The sequence below is a fragment of the Squalius cephalus genome, assembly GCF_949319135.1.
Source record: "Squalius cephalus genome assembly, chromosome: 20".
Lineage (NCBI taxonomy): Eukaryota > Metazoa > Chordata > Actinopteri > Cypriniformes > Leuciscidae > Squalius > Squalius cephalus.
In genome coordinates, this window is record NC_137141.1 from 30,428,940 (window position 1) to 30,450,578 (window position 21,639).

Here is a 21,639-nt window from a genome sequence, read left to right on the forward strand (position 1 = left end):
GATGAAACTAGTCCCCATAAGGAACTATAACATGGTGTGTGAAAGGTCCCCATGAAGCCGGTTTTAATCCAGATGTGTGTGAGCGCAGACAGAGGTTGACTGGACAGGAATAAATGTTTTAGATGAAGTTGATTTGTCTATTTCTCTGAAATCCTGTGGTATCTGCTTCATATTTCTCTCTTGTGTTTCCATGTTCTAATATCTTGTCATTATGAATGTTGTCTCTTACAGATAACCAGCGTTGCCATTAAAACCAGTGCAGCGAGTGCTTCTGATCCTTCTCTCCAGTCAGAGACTCAGATGGATGATGAATCTGCTCAGATCAACTCTCCTCAACAGGTACGTTCACATTCATCACTAAAGATTTAGGTCTACTGTCTCTCTTTGTCATGGTTTAGTGATTTTTAAGCATATTTTGATGCGTATCTGGTGTAAATTAGTAAATTAAACCATGTAACGACATGTGTCCAGTAGGTTAGTGCTAGTGGAGTATTTAGGGCCAGTTTTATCCTTCACAGGGATTTTTTTCTGGATTAATTGTTGCTTTAAAATGGACAGTCACGACGTCCCCACAACACACTTTCAGTCAGTGTTTGAGTTAAAACTTGTGTGTTGAATTTGATGAAACTAGTCCCCATAAGGAACTATAACGTTGTGTGTGAAAGGTCCCCATGAAGGTGTGTGAAAGGTCCCCATGAAGCCGGTTTTAATCCAGATGTGTGTGAGCGCAGACAGAGGTTGACTGGACAGGAATAAATGTTTTAGATGAAGTTGATTTGTCTATTTCTCTGAAATCCTGTGGTATCTGCTTCATATTTCTCTCTTGTGTTTCCATGTTCTAATATCTTGTCATTATGAATGTTGTCTCTTACAGATAACCAGCGTTGCCATTAAAACCAGTGCAGCGAGTGCTTCTGATCCTTCTCTCCAGTCAGAGACTCAGATGGATGATGAATCTGCTCAGATCAACTCTCCTCAACAGGTACGTTCACATTCATCACTAAAGATTTAGGTCTAATGTCTCTCTTTGTCATGGTTTAGTGATTTTTAAGCATATTTTGATGCGTATCTGGTGTAAATTAGTAAATTAAACCGTGTAACGACATGTGTCCAGTAGGTTAGTGCTAGTGGAGTATTTAGGGCCAGTTTTATCCTTCACAGGGATTTTTTTCTGGATTAATTGTTGCTTTAAAATGGACACTCACGACGTCCCCACAACACACTTTTAGTCAGTGTTTGAGTTAAAACTTGTGTGTTGAATTTGATGAAACTAGTCCCCATAAGGAACTATAACGTTGTGTGTGAAAGGTCCCCATGAAGCCGGTTTTAATCCAGATGTGTGTGAGCGAGGTTTGCTGGACAGGAATAATTTTTTTTTTTTCTCTCTCTCTGAACTCTGATCAGCTTTTTTATTTTTAATTTTTCAAATACTATAATAATGTAAAATGTCGTTTATACTGTTATCTTTTCTTTTTACAGATTGTGATACACCTCCGAAATGAAAAGGACATTTTTGTACCAAGACTGAGACGGACTAAAAGTATGATGGTAAGGACTCAAGTCACAACAAAAGACTCAATGGCTATGTTTACATGCACTAGTTGGAGTTTTTCCCTCTTTTGCTCCTCTCTTTTAAATCACTAATTTGAAAGCGAAAGTAAAATGTGCACGGCTGCACAGGCATTCATAATTTGAATTTATTCCTATGGAAGCTCGCTCTGCTCACTCTTTACATGTGATTAAGGTGTTTACATATGAAGGCTTTTCAGTCTGATCGAGCCATCAATCTGATTACTAATGGATTATTTGGTTGCATGTAAACGTAGCCATTGCCATTTTTTATTGATTAGTTATGTTGCTTAGAGCTGCCATCAACATTTTATTCTCATTATCAATTACTCAGTGAAATGTAATATATATTCTTATGTGATAAATCATTTTGACTACAAAATATCAGAGAATCAAAAATTTGCATCACCTTTACTTTAAACCCATTACCCATCAGATGTCCTTATTTTTGTCAGAGCAACTGCCCAAAATGATTTATTACACTGAGAACTTTAGTATAACATACAGTAAGTAACAGAAAATCATCACATGTGACAAAATACTTGACCAGTTCACTGATTATCACAATAGTTGGTAATTTATGTCTGTTAATTTACTGATCAATTAATTAAATGCAGAAGTTCTACCTATTTCTAATTATTATTATTTTTATTTTATTTATTTTTTTAAGATGAAAGACACAGATCTTCAAGATTCTGGTGAGCTCTTTGATTCTACACCAGAGAGTTCAGATAATTATGTTCCAGATACCACTTCTGACAGTGACAATGACAGTGATGTTAGCCTTACACTAAACCCAACAAAACGTCAGCTTCTTGATGAACTGGATATTGATGAATCTGGATCAGCGAGTTCCCCTGACTGTGACACAACAACGTCAGACAAAATGCACAGCCTTGCGTCTGAAGCATCTGGAACAGGAGAAGAACCCAGTTCAAGTCAGAACACAATAGACTGCGTAGTTGTTAATGCATACCAAAAAAGAGATGGCAGTAGAGTGTACAACAAGAGACATTACTGCTTGTATTGCTCCAAACCTTACGCTAAGATGGCAAGGCATCTAGAAAGTTCACATGCAAATAATTCTGATGTGGCTAGAGCTCTAAGTTTTCCAAAGGGTTCAAAGGAGAGAAAAAAACAGCTGGATTATATCCGCAACAAAGGGAACTATGCCCACAATGCTGCTGTTATGGAATCAGGAAAGGGGGAACTGGTGCCATTTAAACGTCCACCTAAAGAAGCGCAAGGAGAGGATTTCATGCATTGTGCGTACTGTCAAGGACTTTTTACAAGAAAGGTCCTGTGGCGACATATGCGTTCTTGTAGACTTAAACCTCAGTCAGTCCCCCCCAAACCAGGAAAAAACCGTGTTCAGTCCATGTGTACATACACGGGGCCTGTGCCTTCAAACATGACCAAACAACTGTGGGGAGTAATCAGTGCCATGAATCCTGACCCAATCACAGATATAATAAAAAATGACAGAGTAATTACTGCAATCGGGCAGCACTTGTTGAACAAAGGAGGGCTATCAGCCAAAAATAAACAGTATGTGCGGGAGAAGATGCGAGAATTGGGAAGGTTGATTCACAAGGCGAGGAGAGTCACCTCGTTAAAAATGATGGAAGATTGTGTAAATCCAAAGAAGTACATGGAGACTGTCAAAGCTGTCAAGTATACGTGTGGATATGACAGTGAAACGGACAAGTTCATGATTCCATCGCTTGCAAACAAGCTTGGGAATTCCCTGGTTAAAGTGAGCAAACTCTTAAAAGCTCAGGGATTAATATCAAATGACAAACAGCTAGTTAAGAATGCCAGTGAGTTTCTTGAAGTTCATGCGAATAAGTGGAACGAGATGATCTCGGCTACTGCATTGAGGAACATCAGTGAAGCAAAGTGGAATGTGCCCACTATCATGCCCTTTACTGAAGACGTCCAGAAAATGCATATATATCTCAATCAAGTGCAAGACAAGTGGTTCAAAACACTCTCTGAAAGTCCCTCTACCAAAGCCTGGATAGAGATGGCAAAGGTGTGTCTAGCCCAGATGATTCTCTTTAACCGCCGCAGGGAAGGAGAGGTTTCGAGCATGCCTTTGTCTGCATTTCTATCAAGAGACACTTCTGATCCACATGAGGATGTGGACTGGGCACTCTCTGAAGTGGAAAAAAAACTCTGCAGACACTTCACAAGGGTTATCACAAGGGGAAAGCGTGGTCGACCAGTTCCAATTCTTCTGACTTCAAAAATGCTATGTGCCTTAGAACTCCTTGTTAAGCAGAGAGAGACTTGTGGGGTTCTGAAAGACAATTCCTATTTGTTTGCAAGACCAGAAGCCATGACACATTTTCGAGGGTCAGACTGCCTCCGTGGCTTTGCAAAGGCGTGTGACGCAAAGTGTCCCAAGTCACTGACATCTACAAGACTGCGAAAGCATGCCGCAACCCTTTCAACAGTGCTGAATATGACTGACACCGAGATGGACCAGCTGGCAAACTTTCTTGGACACGACATAAGAATCCATCGTGAGTTCTATCGACTCCCTGAAAAGACTCTGCAACTTGCCAAGATCAGCAAAGTTCTAATGGCTCTTGAGCAAGGAAGATTAGCTGAGTTCCATGGCAAGAACTTGGATGAAATTGGGATAGATCCTGATGGTATGGTATTTTATTTGACTTTTGTTTGATTTTCTGTTTACCATCTATTCATATACCACGTGTTTATGATCCATTATATACCATTGTTAAGCTGTACTTTGAACTTCCACAGAAAAAGTTATTGACTGTGATGAGGAAGACGGGAGCATACAGGAGGGACACTGTTCATCTACTGTTGACGGTTTGTATTACTGTCAAAATACACTACTACATTTTGCAGTTATTCATAGTTTTCAGTCACGTAACTTGTGAAGACCTGACAGACAAAAACATTGTTCTAACATCATAGCCAATATTAAAGGGGTGGTAAAACGCCTTTTTTCGAACGCTTGATTGTGTTTGTGGGGTGCACTGTAACGTGTTCATGCTTCGTTTTAAAAAATTTGCATTATTTTTCACATATTTAACCATTATTCTACACTGCTCTGTCCCTCCTTGTAAAAACGGTCGGATGATTTCCGCGTTCTATGAAGCCCCCTCCCTTCAAAATACGCAATGGGCTCAGATTGGTTAGCTGGACCAGTGTGTTGTGATTCGTTAAGCGCCAAGTGCACGTTGTTCGGAAACGTCACGCCCCCTTATCTTTACCGGTAGTTTGTGCTTCAGTAAACAACGGCGTCAATATTGCCAAAAGTTACCAGTTTGAGCCCGAATCAGACCCAGAGAATGTTAGTGGAGAGGATCGAGCAGAACATGTTCAAGAACGGCTGTTAAAGGACGTTTCAGAAAAGTATGTTTGAAAGGTACGAAAAATAAATCATACTTACAGGTTGTGGCCCGTAAACAGCTTTTGTTTTTAAAGTTTCAGGACTAGCCGTTGTGCGAATCCTTCATCGGAGGAGGGGTTTATGTAAATATTGGGCTTAGTGATGTCAGCAAGCCCGCAGGAATGTCGTGTAGTCCCTACTTGGCCGTTTTTTGTAGTTCTTAGAAATTGATTTCTTTAAAAGCAAATATCTCCCTTTGCTTTAAACTTTGAAAGTTGTAACTTTGCAGATGTTGTTTATGCTCAAACAGCAACATTACACACTAACTAAAGTAAGAAAAGTGAAATCGTGTTATACCACCCCTTTAAAGAAGATGCTTCAGTATGCTGAACCAAATGCTTTTTTGACGAAATGGCTCATTGTGTAATGAATCAAATGCCTCCAAGCTATTATTCAACATGTCTTACACTAAACATTCATTCTGGAGTGAATATGTTTTGTGAGTTTACTACCATAAAAATTTTATTTCATAGGAGAAACGTGTAAATTTGTCGTAAAACACTAGCTGATCCGCTCTCTTCTCGTGTTGGTTGTGTCATGGCACAAAACGAATCATGTCAGATGATTAAGACATGAAATAAAATGGTTAAATACTCAGTTTACTTGAGCTTATGTTTGATTAAATGTCTGCTGGAAAGATGTAGTTCAATTATACTTGCAATAATGAACAATTGCACAGGTTTAGGGTTTATTGTACTTTAATGATTTTAAATAATTAGTGCATAAGTGTGACAAATAACATATTGTGTATTGTCAGCATTCTATAGTAAAGTGTATATCTTTCTGAAAATGTTGAACTTAGATTATTTTCCATAGAACCATCGGCAGAGGTGGCACTTCCTCCTACCGAGGGGAATGACATGCCGCCACCACCCAAGAGACCCAGACCACCATCAGATGAAGAGATGCCTACAGGAGCCAGTGCTGTGAGGCCTTCTTCCAAAGGTGAACTCTTTACACATTTCTAAGACTAAATTAGACCCTTTAGGAGCACTTTAACCAGACCTGCCAACCTGTACGCATTTTGCGTAGCGGATACGCATTTTGACTTCAAAGTACGCTGGTACGCTTTGACACTCTAAACTATGCAAAAACCTGGTGACGCCTCTGCACGCGCTGTCCTCAAATCAAGCAACAGCAAAAGAAGAAGAGTTCAACCAATCAAAGCGCTGGGTTCAATCCCCAAATAGCAAGCGGGTATGATTGACAGATGCGTAAGGCCTATCATTAAAAAGAGACTGAAAATCGACACCAATAAAGATTCCCGCTCGATCCCCCTTCCTCTCCCGCGGCCGTCGTCTGACTGATTTCATAAGTGAGGACAGTACAGTACTTCTGACTCCTGAAGGTAAACGGCCTGGGCTCGATGTGGAAAGTTGATTGTTGAGTTAACTTAATCTTATGGATTCGATGATCACACAGATCGCATGGATTATCTTAAAATACTCCGTTAAGTTATTCATGGTCACTCAGAAAAGAGGAAGACATCATTCAGTCATGCAAATAATAAAATGCTCAAGTAATGCTGAACTATAAATCTTGATATCGCTATTAAAATCGCTTGTTGAGAAACGTATGTTACGTTATTGTGTTAATTGTTACATATATTTATTTTGTATGAAAACTAGCGCGTTAGTTACTTATGGATAAAAAAAAGTACCAATGTCTCAGTGCTGCGCAAGCTCTCACAAAAAACACGACGCGCGCACACAGAGAGAGAGAAGATAATTGTAAAATGAAAATTGACGGGCTAAGTTTAAATTTTGTTCTTGCTTGATTTTTTTGTCAAAAAGCATTTTGTATTATCCATCCCTGTTTTTAAAATTCGTTAAATGACGGACGTTTTACTGTTAACACAGCCCTCATTATATGTCGGATTCGGAACTTATACTTTATATTATTTTTAGAATAAGTGATTCGTTATGCTATTATTGGACTCCTGTCTATTCATTGTCAACTGTTTTCTATAAATATGTTTGTATTGGCTAACATTTATTCAGCTAATGCGTGTCCTGTTTAAAATGTACAATGTTTAAATGCAAAGACAGCACGTCACAAATAGAAGCCCTTTTCCCTGTGGTATTTAGTATCATATTTGGATATTGGAAAATAAATTAATTAGCCTATCTTAATTGTACACAATGTTCCTATGTTATCTTTTTTATTTATTTATTTTATTTATTTATTTATTTTACTGTGTTGTAGGGGTTTCTTAATTTTAGACTAGTTGACGAGCACACATTCTATGCAATGCAATATATAGCAATTATATAATGCATGTGTGTCGTCATCCAAACAGCCCATACAATCACCTCCACCCACCCCAGGTCATTGACTGATAGGCGAATGTTTGGATTTCCTGCCGTTATTGATCTGTCCGTCACAGCCTGTGTGATTTCCACTTCCTGTGGAGTTTTTTTTTTGTCCTGCGACTAACTGACTAATAAAATTGTGGTTGATTATATATATACAAACTTTAATGTCCTCTCAGACTGCCGTTTGAAGTCACTGCTTTCAAACTTTGTGTACGAGGACTCTATAGTTTCTGTTCAAACAAATAAGGAGCCCAGCGTCTTCAACTATTCCACTTGTTTGAATTTTTCTGCTGGAAATGTAAGTGAAACAGTAAGGCGTCGGAGTTTTATAGTTCTCATGTTACTGATATCAGGAAATGTATTACCAAATCCTAGTCCTTTTAATGACACTTCCCTAACGTTCAAAGTTCCTGCTGATTCTAAATCTAGATCAGGACTAGGTTTTTATTCATATGAATGTGAGAAGCCTGCTTCCTAAGTTTGATTTGGTGCGTATCTGGGCAAAAAATACCAGTGCTGATGTTATAGTAATATCTGAAACATGGCTTAAAAAAAGTTTCAGATAATGCCATAGATATTGATGGTTATACTGTTTATAGGTCTGATAGACCAAATAGGGGAGGGGGGGTAGCAATTTATGTTAAGGACAGTTTTGAAGTTGCTGTGTTGCTCTCTGAGTCAGTAGTTAAAATGTATGAATTATTAGCTCTAAATCTTATCGTCTCCAAGACTTTACATCTTACTGTAGTCGGTTGCTACAGACCTCCATCAGCTAGTACTGATGCCATTTCCTCCCTGATGCACTCGGTGACTTCTTTGAACTACAAGGAGCTTGTTCTTCTCTGTGATTTTAATGTGAACTGGCTACAGTCAGTATCTGATCGTTTTAAAGCAATTTGTGATTCTTTAAATCTCTTTCAGCTAGTTGAGACACCTACCAGACCTAACTTGAAGGATTACAAAGTCCACATTAATTTATCTTATTTTTAGCAATTTGCCTCACAAGTACTCTTTGGCCTCTGTATATGCTAATGATGTTAGTGATCACTGCGTCGTTGCCATAGTCAGAGATACCAAATTACCCAAGCATAAACCACGTATTATCACTAGACAATGTACACGACATTTTAACGAACAAGCCTTTCTTTTTGATGTAGCACGCTATGATTGGGACAGGATTTTTCTTATTCCCGATGTTGAGTCTGCCTGGAAATACTTTTATGATGGATTCTTATCAATCATCAACAGGCATGCACCTTTTAAAAAATTCCGTGTTAATGGTAGGGATAATCCATGGTTTTCAGAAGCCCTCTCTGTTCTAATTCGTGAGCGGGATGTTGCTTGGGCAAAAGCTAGACATTCTGATGTTGGCTCCGATTGGATCCGTTTTAGGCAGCTCCGGAATAAATGCACAGTCGCTATTAGAAAAGCAAAGGCTGATTATTTTATTGAAAATACTACTATTAACTCAAATAATCCCAAGAAATTTTGGCTGAATATAAAACTGATATCAGGTAGTAAAAACAAGTCTAGCTTTCCTTCATGTATAAAATTGGATTCCACTAGCGTATCAGATAAAGAACATATGCTCAATTGCTTTAACCCTCTGGGGTCTGAGCTGTTTTCTGGGCCCTGGAGGTGTTCTGACATGCTCTGACATTTGTGCTTATTTCTGTTACTTGTGACATTTTCATGGCTACAGTCTAATTACACTGTATTCAGCACAAACTCTGCTACAATAATATATCAGCAGCATGTGTGTAAAAGTTTGTAGTTTTGAGATAATGACATTTATGCGTGGTTTGTGAAAATACAAAAAAAAATTCTCACTGAAATAAGGTCATGAAACCCATACTGATTATTTCTTCACAAGACTTTTGAAAATTGTATGACGTAGCCTAGAATATTTGCTCTAAAACTATGTGAAAATCACCCTGACTGCTCAGTCAGAGAAGACAATATATTGATTTAAAATTTTTACGACGTGTTTTGTGCCACAAAACTTTATGCGGGAGCTCATTAATATGTAAGCTTTTCACACCTGAGAAAGACAAAGACCCTCCTCTAACTGCCCTATTAGGAGCTATCAGGCCCCTATAATTCTGAGCAACCTTTCACAAAGAATGAGGAGATTTAAAAAAGAATGGCTTTTAGATTGTTTGATTTATTTACAACACAACATAATCCAAAGACAGAGACCTTTGTGCCATTCCTAAAAACATTGTACATACCTTTCATTTCCAAGGTGTTTGATTTTCAATTTACCATGTTCATGTACAGAGACTCATGTGAATGTTGAAGTCAGCAAGACTCAGTGGCATCTGGGCCCTGAAAAAAAAAAAAATTGAACATACTGATATCAAGAGAAAGGCCTGCACGATTTTGGGAATACATTTTAGATTTTTCTGGTTAAAATTGCTTAAAATAATAATAACTAAGCTAGAGAAAAATATATTGATTATCATGTTACTTCAAATGTTTCCATTCGTTATGATGATATGAAATGAGATAATAGTAAAAACATGAAGCCGTTTGGTGCGTTTTGCTTTTCGAATGTATCAAATATGATACATTCAAATGCGATCGCTCTCAAATATAAAACATTATGGTTACCATATACATATCTACGTTTGAGCAGATATCCACAAACACAGTAACGGTAAACACGGGTCTAAATATTATAATATTCACCATTTATCTAGCAACAGTTCAACTGCAATGTGAAATTTATGCAACAATAACTAATATGTAAGAATTTCTTACCTGTATCTTTCTTGTCTTCAAATCGCATTTTTCTTCTTCTGAGGTAGCCTAAATCCAATGTAAGCTCACAGTGCGCCTTTCAAACTCGACGAAAAAGCAGAGACTTGTGAAGTGTTTTGGTGTTTTGTTTTTGAGGTAAAGTTAATGAGCGCTATCGCGTTCCATGTGGAGATTTGCATGTGAATCTCTTTTGCGCGAGTGGGCATGTTCAAATTAAAAGTAATTAGGAAGCGTTTGAGAAGCTGGACATCTTGTTGGTTTTATACAAATTACTTAAACAGAGAATATTTGTTTTCAGTTTGAATCAGATCATTTAAAAGTACACACTTAAATGTTTATTAAGGTATATGGCTCATAAATGTGTGACAAGTATTCGCTGAGTTTTGTTTCAGTTTATAGACGTGCTCAAGAAAAAAAAGTTCACCGCGACGGAGAGGCAGAACGCACACCCTGTTTATTTTCTTTATTTTACAAAAGCACAATGTTTTGATTTGATTGTAAGTGGACACATACAAAAGTAGAAATATCACAGATTCTTTTTTTATATTTCTTTTTTCTGTATGACCATAAATGACGGAGAAATTTAAGTTTATTGTGCTACAATGTGAAGAAAATCCAGCAAAACGCGCGGGCGAAACAGTACTACAACGGCTATTTTGAAAGTTTTAAATGATATTGTAGGGTCAATGGATAATGGTGAATTTTGTGCCTCGCTTTTTGATTTATCAAAGGCTTTCGATACAGTGGATCATGGAATATTGCTGCACAGATTGAAGGTTGTTGGTTTATCAAGTTACGTTATTCCTTGGTTTAAAAACTATCTGAGCGGAAGAACCCAGTGTGTTCAAGCCGAAGGTAAACAATCTGATTTATTAGAGATTTCCAAAGGTGTTCCCCAAGGATCGGTGCTGGGGCCCCTTTTATTCACCATTTATATAAATAGCCTTGATTATGACATTCAGGATGCCAACTTTCATTTTTATGCTGATGATTCTGTTGTGTATAGCAGCGCTTCCTCTGGACAGCAAGCCTTGTCTAAGCTTCAGTCAGCCTTTAATATTATTCAGTCAAGGCTTCACAGTTTAAAACTTGTTCTGAATACTAATAAAACCAAGTACCGTAAAACTTCAAATAATAGCCGAGTCCCAAATAGACGCCTGTCTCTTTTACACGCCTGGTGTGGCTACAGGTTTGGATAAATAAAGGCCGGTCTCAAATACTGGCCTGGTCTGTTTTTTTTAGTTTCGGGTTGTATTTAATCTTCTAAAACCCGTCAGATCGTCTGTTTAAGCCAGTTCTATGGAGCAGATTGCGCACAAGAGAGCCCTGTGCATCTGGGCGGAGCTGTTAGCGCAAGCAAGGCAGGCAGAGAGTGTTAGCGCCGTGTCGCGTCTATGACAACTCGAGGTTTCGCACACCGGACGAGAAGCGCCGCGTCACGTCTATGACAACTCGAGGTATCGCACAACGGACGCGCACTTTGTCAGTTAATGGCCAGCAATATTGTTGTGTTTAAGGACATTATGGAATTAAGATCATGTCTGTACTATGTTATGATTGAACTGTATTAAATACATTAAATGAATTAAATACAATCGTTGCTTAGTCTGCAGTCTGAATTCACTTTACCTCAAAGCGTCCGTTAACTGAATGAATTGAGAATATCACCTGAAAATCCGATAACATAAGCAATTTTCATTCAACCAGCTGATTTCTGTAAATGAATGTAAAACTAAATGAATATTGCAGCACAGGGTGAAGTCTCAACACTAAATTAAAGGCCTGTCTCATATAGACGCCTGTCTCAAATACAAGCCGGTGCAGTTCGGCGATTTGGGAAAATAAAAGCCCGGGCTATTATTTGAAGTTTTACGGTATATGTTATTTTCCAACTCAAAAAAACTTGAAAATAATTTAGTATCTCTTCAGACCCTTCAAGGTACAGTGATTGAATTAGTAAAAGAGTACAAATATCTAGGCATTATAGTTGATGATGCACTATCTTTTAGCTCTCATATCACTCAACTGAAGAATAAACTGAAAATCAAGCTTGAGTTTTATTTCAGGAACAAGTTTTGCTTTTCTTTTAATGTAAAAAAGAAATTAGTCTCTGCTACTTTTCTCCCTGTCCTTGATTACGGTGATGTTGTATATCAGTTTGCACCTTCTTATCTTCTTTCTTCCTTAGATGCCGTTTATCATGGTGCTCTAAGGTTCATATCAGATTGTAAATCTTCAACTCATCATTGCACTTTGTATGACAGAGTAGGTTGGCCTTCTCTGTCTATCAGAAGAAAGATGCACTGGTACTTAATTATTTACAAAGCCATCTTGGGGTTGTTGTCTTCTTATCTTTGTTGTTTTATGCAACAGAAAATTACCAAGAATTATTTTCTTCGTTCGCAAAACTTTTATACTCTTTCTGTTCCTTTTACTCGAACTGAGCTAGGTAAGAAGTCTTTTATGTACGCAGCGCCGTTTGGTTGGAATTTCCTCCAATCTAAATTAAAATGAGAAAATCTGCTGACTCTAGACCATTTCAAATCAGTTATCCGGCAAATGGAAGTTGATCTAACAATATGCAACTGCTTTTAAGTGTCTTTTAAAGGGTCATTCCACCCATTTGAACATTGTTTTTTATTTAAAGTGGGTCATATATGTAGTCGGAATGTAAAATAAATTTTGAATTTGGTGCCTTCGTGACCGAGGAAAGACAAAAAATAACTTCAGGACGCATTTGTATGAAAGACAACAACTCCCACAATGCACCACATTGCACAGCTCCGCAAGCCACTCCCACTAATCCAGAAAGCGAAATCACTCTTCCGTCTACAAGGCTAGCTACCACCAGAGCTTGATATTCATTTCACACAAAATGTCTATTTAGTTGGCGAACTCATTAGAGCATTACTCCTCGTTTGTATTTCTTTCGAAAAGGTGAATTATTGCATGGTACCTGGATGTTCAGTCAGAACATATGCGGTGCGAAACTAGGATAGTTCTCAACACAAACGTCCGTGTCCTCGTCTGATTCAGAGATTTCGTCCAGGAGAAATTGTCATTGTTGAAATTCTTTGCCGCAGACGGACTCTATCTCTGTGTTCGTAGCGGTTCGTAGTTGCATAGTGAGATCACCGGCGCCACCAGTCCGCCCTAACTCGAGCCAGTCCGGTCTCCTCGTCCGCGGCAGGCAGGTCTTCTGCCTCGGCTGCTCTTCGCTATAATGCGGCTTGTAAAGGTAGCCACAAACACCTGATTCAAGCATCAGACTTCCGAAATCCACTTCTTCTATATCATATTGAGCACTCTCCTCCGCTATTGTCATAACTTCACATCTGTCTCCACAGCGCCTGTTAGCTTAGCTTCAAACAAGATGGAGGATATTGCTTTCAGTTTCAGAGAGTAAAGTCCCACCCACTGATCTGTAATAGGTCTAGCGTGAGCGGTTCCCGCCCCCTGGGAAAGATGAGGAACGAGTGTCTGTAGTCTCAACAGAAATCCCTCCCTCTTACACTTCCTCCTACAATGACGCAAAATGACGATTTTTGCGTCATTGTAGGAGGAAGTGTAAGAGGTAAATAACGGATTTCTCCCGTCTCAGGGGAAAATGAGAGAGTGTTGCACGACCATTCAATAGTATGACTGGGTTTCTAACAATGCAAAGCTTAATGCAAATGGGTGGAGTGTCCCTTTAATTTGTCTGTGTGATGTTTATCTGTGATGGAACTGATTGTACTGCTGCACATTTTGGCCAGGACACTCCTGTGAAAGAGATGTTTATTCTCAGAGAGCTTTTTCTGGTTAAATAAAGGTTAAATAAAAAAAAAAAAAAAAAAAAATAGGGGGCAGACCTAATAAATACTGATAATAGGATTCAGAACTTCGGATTGGAATTCCAGCACACACACTATATCATTTCAATTGTTTTTTCTGTCCACTTTTAGGTAAAAGTTCCCAGAAGAAGACCGCCTGGCAGCAGACAGAGGTGCAGGCGGTGGAAAGGCACATGAAGCGATTCATCACATCGCTCACTGTACCATCAAAGAGCGATTGTGACAAATGTTTAAAAGCTGAACCAGAAGCACTGAAGAACCGCAATTGGAAGACCGTAAAGTTTTACATTTATAATCGCATTACAGCTTACAAAAAGAAATTGCAGTGCAAATAATAATAATGTGAAGATGCAACTCTGTCAGGGCAGGTTTTGTTAAAAGATGTTAAAGGGTTAATATGTTTGGGTTTGCTAACCCTTTAAAACAACAGCAACACTTGTAGGCTATAGAATAACTTAATGTTTGCACTATGTTTTATGATGACCGTGATGAAGGCCACCAGTCGGAAAGCATTGGTCGAACAACAAAGTAGTTCTAAAGTTGTAGTTTGTTTAAATTCACATGTCTGTGAAAGGAAGCATGTGTGAAAGTGACTTTTTTTTTTTATGATTTTTTAAATACTTTTAATTTCAGGACTTTTTGAGGTTTGACTTCATTTGAGTTATTTTGTGAAGTTGAACTCAATAAAAGTTGAATTCAGCAATTGTAATGTGAATTAATGTGTTGAAGCTCAATTAGTAGTAGATTTTGTTTTATTTTTTATAAGTATCAGGTGAATGAGTAGCAGCTGATACTGGGAGGTTGGCTGAAAAAATTACAATTATAGAAAGAATAGTTTGAAGTGGAAAGGTTTAAATGTTTGACTTGTGGGTATGAAATGGGTTGGAAAATATCCAGACAATAATTCACTACTTGTATGCAATCCTTTGATGTTGCAGTGAAAAAGTTCTCCATTCACATATATTCCACTTCAATCACACTAATATTCCAATCTATTGTAGGAACAATCAATCGATCCAAACAAATATTCTGCATGTTGAGGAGATGATTACAAGCACAACACTAGGGCCTGGTTTCACAGACAGGATTTAGATTAAACCAGGATTAGGCCTTTAGTTCAATTAGGACATTTTAAGTAGCTTTTATAAACGTGTCTTAGAAATAAGCATTACTGGTGTGCATCTTGAGACAAAACAATGGCACTTGGACATGGACACAAAGGACTTAATTTAAGATGTGCTTTCAGTTAAAACGGCTTAAACGCACACTTTAGTCTGAGACTATCTTAAGCCTGGTCTGTGAAACTGGCCATAGGTGTTCTATGCAAGAGTGAAGCTTGGTTGTAGATTGAACCCATTTTTATTAAGGGCAAATGGACAAATGCAATCTGAGGAATTACTTTGTATAAATGCCTATTATTTGTCATTAGTAATATACTTCTTGTTATATCTAGGTCCCCACAAATCAAAAGGGGAAGTTGTGTGAATTATGCAAATTAAGTCCCCACAAATCAACTGGGAGGTTGTGTGAATTATGCAAATATTATGCAAAGTATGTCCCTATAAGACATGTCCACTCGATTTTTCAAAAGTCCCCATAACGCATGGTCAAATCATTACTTCATCAATTCAGATATCTGAAGGCGTGTATAAGTTATCAAAGCTATGGTAAGTATCCCTAATTTTTTTCATACCTCTAGAACCTTTAGAAAGGGTGGTCCCCACAAGTGATGATCATAAAGTTGGTCCCCATCCAGCATGGAAACCAGTATGTGTGTGTGTGTGTGTGTGTGTGTGTGTGTGTGTGTGTGTGTGTGTGTGTGTGTGTGTGTGTGTGTGTGTGTGTGCCCTCTCTCTCTCTCTCGCTGTCATCCCTCCCCCTGCGTGCAACTGTTGCTTTCCTTCATCTTCATCTTCAACCAAATCTGTTGTACTGTACAAGTACAACAGCACTCCTAAAGCACCAAGAACAATAACTATAAAGATAACTATAACAATAACTATATTAGTGTCCACACTAATGCACAATATCGTTCTGTTTATTGTAAGCACACTGCAGTTTTGCCACTTTAAATGCTCAAGCGCTTTAAAATAGGATGGATTTTGATTGGCTGTCAATGTTTTTATCATTCATCAGTTGGAAAAAAATTGCTCTGAATTTGATTCCAACTATATAATTTTTCGGTGCCGTTATCAATACAGTTGTGGTGTCTGGTGTGAATGGGCCTTTACTCATGTGGTATCGCTTAATTGCCTGATATCAGAAGCAAATAATTACTAGTAACCTTTATGATGGCCAGTAATAAAAAAAAACCTGTATGAATACTGATATTGTGATCTTTTAACTCCATTGTAAGAGGTCAAGGAAAATGTGTTTTCTCATGATACAACCCCTTGGCATGGCATAGAAACAGAGTATCTAAACATAAAATAGTACCTGATATTTTCTGCCATCTTTATCGAGCGATCCAGATAATTGCAAAAAATGCTGATATAGGCCGATATCAAATATGAATCAAAAGCAGTTTCTGTCACACATTGATAAATGTGTCATGCTGGATAAACGGCACACTCAGTGATATCATTTGTTTCTTTAGTTTGGCTGTTTCACTGTCACTTTAAACAGTTCACACTTTTGCTGTGAATGATTTCTGTTCTCTGCACCTGAGCCTCTGTAAGTGTGTGCGTCTCTGTGTGTGTGTGTGTGTGTGTGTGTGTGTGCGTGTGTGTGTGCGTTTGAGAGAGAGAAAGAGAGAGGGAAGATGATGATGCAGACTCTAGGGTCAGCTGTATATGAGTCACACAGGAGAAATTGGACTGAGGGATTAGACTAGCCAGATGAAGACTGATGGACAGAAAGGAAGAGAAAGAGAGAGCGCTGATAACTGATTGGATTTGACTGCTTCTTCACACACACACACACACACACACACACACACACACACACACAGCCACACACACACACAAAAGAAATCCATGCATGCAACTGGTCCACTCATGATTGTCTGTGCTTAATACAAAATACTTTGTTTAATTCATTAAGTTTTAATTAACATTATAGGACATAAAAATAAAATAAAATAATAGTTGTAATAATTTTTTTTAAATTAATAAAATGCAAGTTATTAATGATAAATAATATATGCAATAAATACTAATTACATGTTTTATATGTAATAAATGTTGTTACTTATTAATGGCATTGATTAATATTTATATATATAGTGTATTTATTAATCATCAATAATAATCATTTTAATGATTAATAATAGTAATAATGATTATTTATATAATATATTATTTATTAAACTTATTCATTAATATTTATTAATTAGTAACAACAATCATTTTCTTTTCTTTCTCTTTGCACACATATATTAAGCAGCTTATAGCATTAAAAAAAAGTTAATTCCAGACGAATTGAGAGTGTTTGTGTGTGTGTGAGTGTGTTTTCAAGTGACAGAAAGAGAGAAATGTGTGACGGAATATTTTTTGGAAATATCTAGCCTCTGTGTTTCCTATATTTATGTGCTTTGTGTGTGTAACAGGCAGAGGTTTTGGGAGTTCAGCAGGAGGTCAGCTTAAATATCTGCTCTACATTACCGTTACGTAATTTCCAGTCTTGTGTGTGTGTGTGTGTGTGTGTGTACAGTGAGGAGGTGTGTCTATTGTGTGCATGGATGAGTAATACCATGTGTAATAGTGTGTGTGTGTGTGTGTTCTCTCTCGCTGTCATCCCTCCCCCATCTGAAGCTGTCTGGTGTGCAACTGTTGCTTTCCTTCATCTTCATCTTTTCTTCTGGAGCTTTCAGTATGATCATAGCAGATAAAATCTTTAGCACTCCTCAGAAAAAGGAAAGAAAACCAGAACTTGTCTCATGCTGTGTTGTTTTGCTGTTAAAGGATGAAGCGGGCGATGGAAATCCAGCTGTGAGAGATGATCCGTCTCTGCAGGAACAGGTCCAGGCCTGGCTCAAACAGAACCAATTCCAGAACATTCTTCAGCAAGGTATTCCAGCCTACATTCTCTCTGCTTTCCCTTGTAATGTTGATCCGTGTGGAGATCCTGTGATTTGGTTTGTTCTTGGTATCTGTTCAGTTAGTTAGCGATTGATAAGGATGTTTGAGTAAATCAGAGTACTGTTTGAAGCCTTACTGTCAAACATCTTTGCTCAGTGAATTATGTTTGCTTGTGCACCAGGGATGGAAATTAACTTTTTTGTCTACCGGCCACTGTGGCTGGTGGATTTCAAAACCAGCCACTCAATGTTTTTACCAGCCACTTTCTTGTTTTTAACCGACAATGTGTAACTGAATGTGAAAATTAATACTACAAGATCTACAATACTTAAGCAGTTTATTTAATCTCAAGTCTCAATGAAATACTGACATTTTCTCTTTTTCTCTTATACACTCTTCCTCTCTTATATATATTTCTCTTTTTTACCTGGATGTGGCATTTGGATGATTCGTGGTCTTTTATGGGTTCCAGTTTTAGGTTTTTAGTCCCAACAATGAAACTATTAGGCCCTGTTTACACGAGAACGCTCGCGGGTGAAAACGTAAAAATATTTTATCAGATGTGCCTTTCGTTTAGACCTCTTAAACGGCTAAGATGTAACGCCACATTTTTTTTGAAGGTGTGCCTCCTCTAAAAGTGTCCGCCGTCCGTGTGAAACAGTATGCTATCTTTATTTACCCGCCACGGTGGCCGGAGGGTGAAGCGAGTTTACCCGCCACAACACAAAATCACCCGCATTTGGCTGGTGGCGGGTGCTAATTTCCATCCCTGTTGTGCACAGAGGATTTTACATATTTACAGTATCTTCGTCAGTGTCTAGATTCAAATAAAGGTGTACGCCTCGTGAGACTGTTACGATGATTTCTTCAGGCACAATATGAGGCAGAGCAATATGTTAGAAAAATCCTGCAAAACGTTTGCAAATACTCCTTTTTGAGAGTTTATATGTCATAATCAATCAAAATAAAAATCATAATCAAAATAAACAATTGTTATTAAGTAAATTTGCCCAACTCCAGAGGCCGTGACATGCAATAAAAGGTATATTTTTCCAAGTTAATCAGAGTTTTTGTCCTAACCAACAATGACAGCGATTTACAACAATGCACAGGGGATTCTATTTTGTTAAATGGTTTCAATTTCTGGCTGGGAACAAAGACATACTAACTGTGTCCAATCACAATGATAATCACAGCAGGTACTGATTTATGTGTGTTGTATAATCATAAAAGGGTTTAATTATAGTTTGAATATCATTGTGCATTACTGTAATAGCCATAATGAAAGCAACAGTGGATAACCTCAAATATGGAAAATAAATTAAAGGAAACAAGCATGGACTGTGAAATCTGTGAACAAACGTGTGTTCCAAGACAAAAAATGTACTTACATAGTCAATGAATATATATTAAAGGGCTGGTATAATGCCCTTTTCACAAGATGTGAAATATAAAATATAAATATAAATGTCTTTAATGTCCCCAGAATGTGTATGTGAAGTTTTAGCTCAAAATACCGCACAGATATTTTTATATAGCATGTTAAAGTTGTCACTTTTTGAGAGCGAGCAGAAACGCACCGTTTTTGTGTCTGTCCCTTTAAATGCAAATGAGCTGCTGCTCCCAGTTCAGAGGGCGGAGCTACAACAGCTTGTGTCCTTTTACCTCACACAGACATTCACTGAAAATTTCAAAACCTTTTAGCCTTTTATGTTCAAACCGTAGTCAGAAAGATGGAGAGACTCAAGAAGTGACAACATGTAGACAACATTTCTGAATGGTTAGTTGGTGAATTTATGTAGCTTATGTGTAGTTATCTTCTAGTCTTTGATTGGCATATTCTGTCTTGATAATCTATAAATCGTGTTCCGGGGGTGGGGTTTATGTACATTTTAGGGTTCATAATGCCAGCCGTCTGTTGTAGTCCTTAAAAAACGATTTATATCTCCCTTTGTTTTGAACTATGAGCGTCGTAACTTTGCAGATGTTGTTTATGCTCAAAGAGCAACATTACACACTAACTAAAGTTAGAAAAGTGAAATCATATTCAACCACCCCTTTAACAATGAGTTACACTTTATTTTAAGGTGTCCGTGTTACAGTGTAATTTTACACTTAAGTACCACCAAGTAATAATACATGTACTTGCTATAGGGTTAGGGTTGGTTTAGGGTTAGTTGCATGTAATTATGCATAATTTATAGTTATTAATACAGTAACTACATGTAATGTGTAACAAGGACACTATAAAATAGAGTGTTACCTTATGTATATACTCATTTTGCTGCAAGTGTGAGACAGTGCTTGCTGAGAGAGACCCTGCCTACCCCCTCTTTTGATTGGCTGAGATTTGTGATTGATTTTTTTTTTGTGGCTTGTTGCCTTGTCGTGTCTAATATGGACAGACAAATTGCTTGTCACTAGAATCTTAGTGCATCGCAACTGGTTCAGACGCAAAGGAAATGTTTGTTAATTTGCAACGGTCATATAGAATCTAAATCATGTGCATCACATTTTGAATGTGACTGATCCAATTAAAATTTAAAGTCCAAAACATTTATTTTGTAAGTTGGCAAACAGTCACAAGATTACATGCATTACAGTGTTTTTAGTAATGAAAATAATGTTTATAGCAATAGTAATAGCAAAACAGTTGCAACAGAAATAGGATAAGTCATCAATGTTTATAAATAATTAATTTTATTAATAATAATAATCATAACCAATTCTTATTGGTTATATAGTTATAATTGGCTATATAGTTATATATAGCCAAGTTATATAGTTTGTTAACCTTACTGTAGTAAGTACTGGTGCATTATGAATGCTGAATATTTATTTGTATACATTTGTATTTGTAATGTATACATGGCTCATTCAAACAGATTTTAGAGCTGTCCATTTTATAAATAAGGATTTGATTCATTCAAGAACTAGAATTTCATGAGTGTTTTCATGATTTGATTTTCTCAATGGCGATTTAAGCATTAGAGTAAGATTGTTTTATAAAATCAATGTTAGTTGTTTGCGCTGTGTGATATTTGCTATTGTGCGACAGGTGCTTGTTCTCTAAAGGGTCTTAGAGTGAAAGTGTTCAGACAGGAGTCCAAAACTCAGTGGCTGTCTGGAGTCATCACACACCACGACCAGAACAACAGAACTGTAGCTGTCATGGCTGACCAGGTGAGACCACATAAACACACATATATATCATGTTGCATATAGTAAGTTAATGTAAAAATATGTTTTATATAAAGGTTATTTTTTCATCTTCAAAAGGTTCGAGAGATTGTGAATGTAGATCCTTCGCTGGTTCAGATGGTGTTACTAGATGATATCACCCACTCCTCGCTAATGGAAGACCACTCAAAACGCAAATCGCATATCACCAAGATCAATAGGATTTTTCTTGTGAGTGAAGAATTGTTTTTCACATACTAGTTTTGTGACAATATTGTCCCCTAAACCAGTGCTTCTCAAACCTGTCCTGGGGACACCCCACCATTGCACATTTTGAATGTCTCCTCCATCTATAATACACACCTGACTTAGCACTGTCTGAACAAGCCTGATATAAAAGATCCTCACCGTAGAAAAGCAACTCTTCAGCGGACGGCATCACAAGATGCAATTGTAAAAGACATACAAGAAGCTGAGCTTGTAAGAGAGCCGTCAAAAGAGCTCATTACGGCCACTGATTATTCACTCCCCGG

General features: G+C 37.7%; 2 protein-coding genes across 2 annotated transcripts in view; both read left to right on the plus strand.

Annotated features, from left to right (window-relative positions):
- jmjd1ca (jumonji domain containing 1Ca) overlaps positions 1 to 21,639 on the plus strand; it is a 91,595-nt gene that overhangs the window by 51,456 nt on the left and 18,500 nt on the right. The gene's annotated exons all lie outside the window — the stretch shown is intronic.
- On the plus strand, positions 240 to 14,620 carry LOC307147602 (uncharacterized protein). Its single transcript, XM_079852465.1, has 7 exons — positions 240 to 339; positions 875 to 982; positions 1,480 to 1,548; positions 2,240 to 4,229; positions 4,342 to 4,410; positions 5,813 to 5,941; positions 14,019 to 14,620. Exons 1-7 carry the CDS (start codon positions 301 to 303, stop codon positions 14,240 to 14,242), a joined length of 2,628 nt encoding a protein of 875 aa, XP_079708591.1. The 5' UTR covers positions 240 to 300; the 3' UTR covers positions 14,243 to 14,620.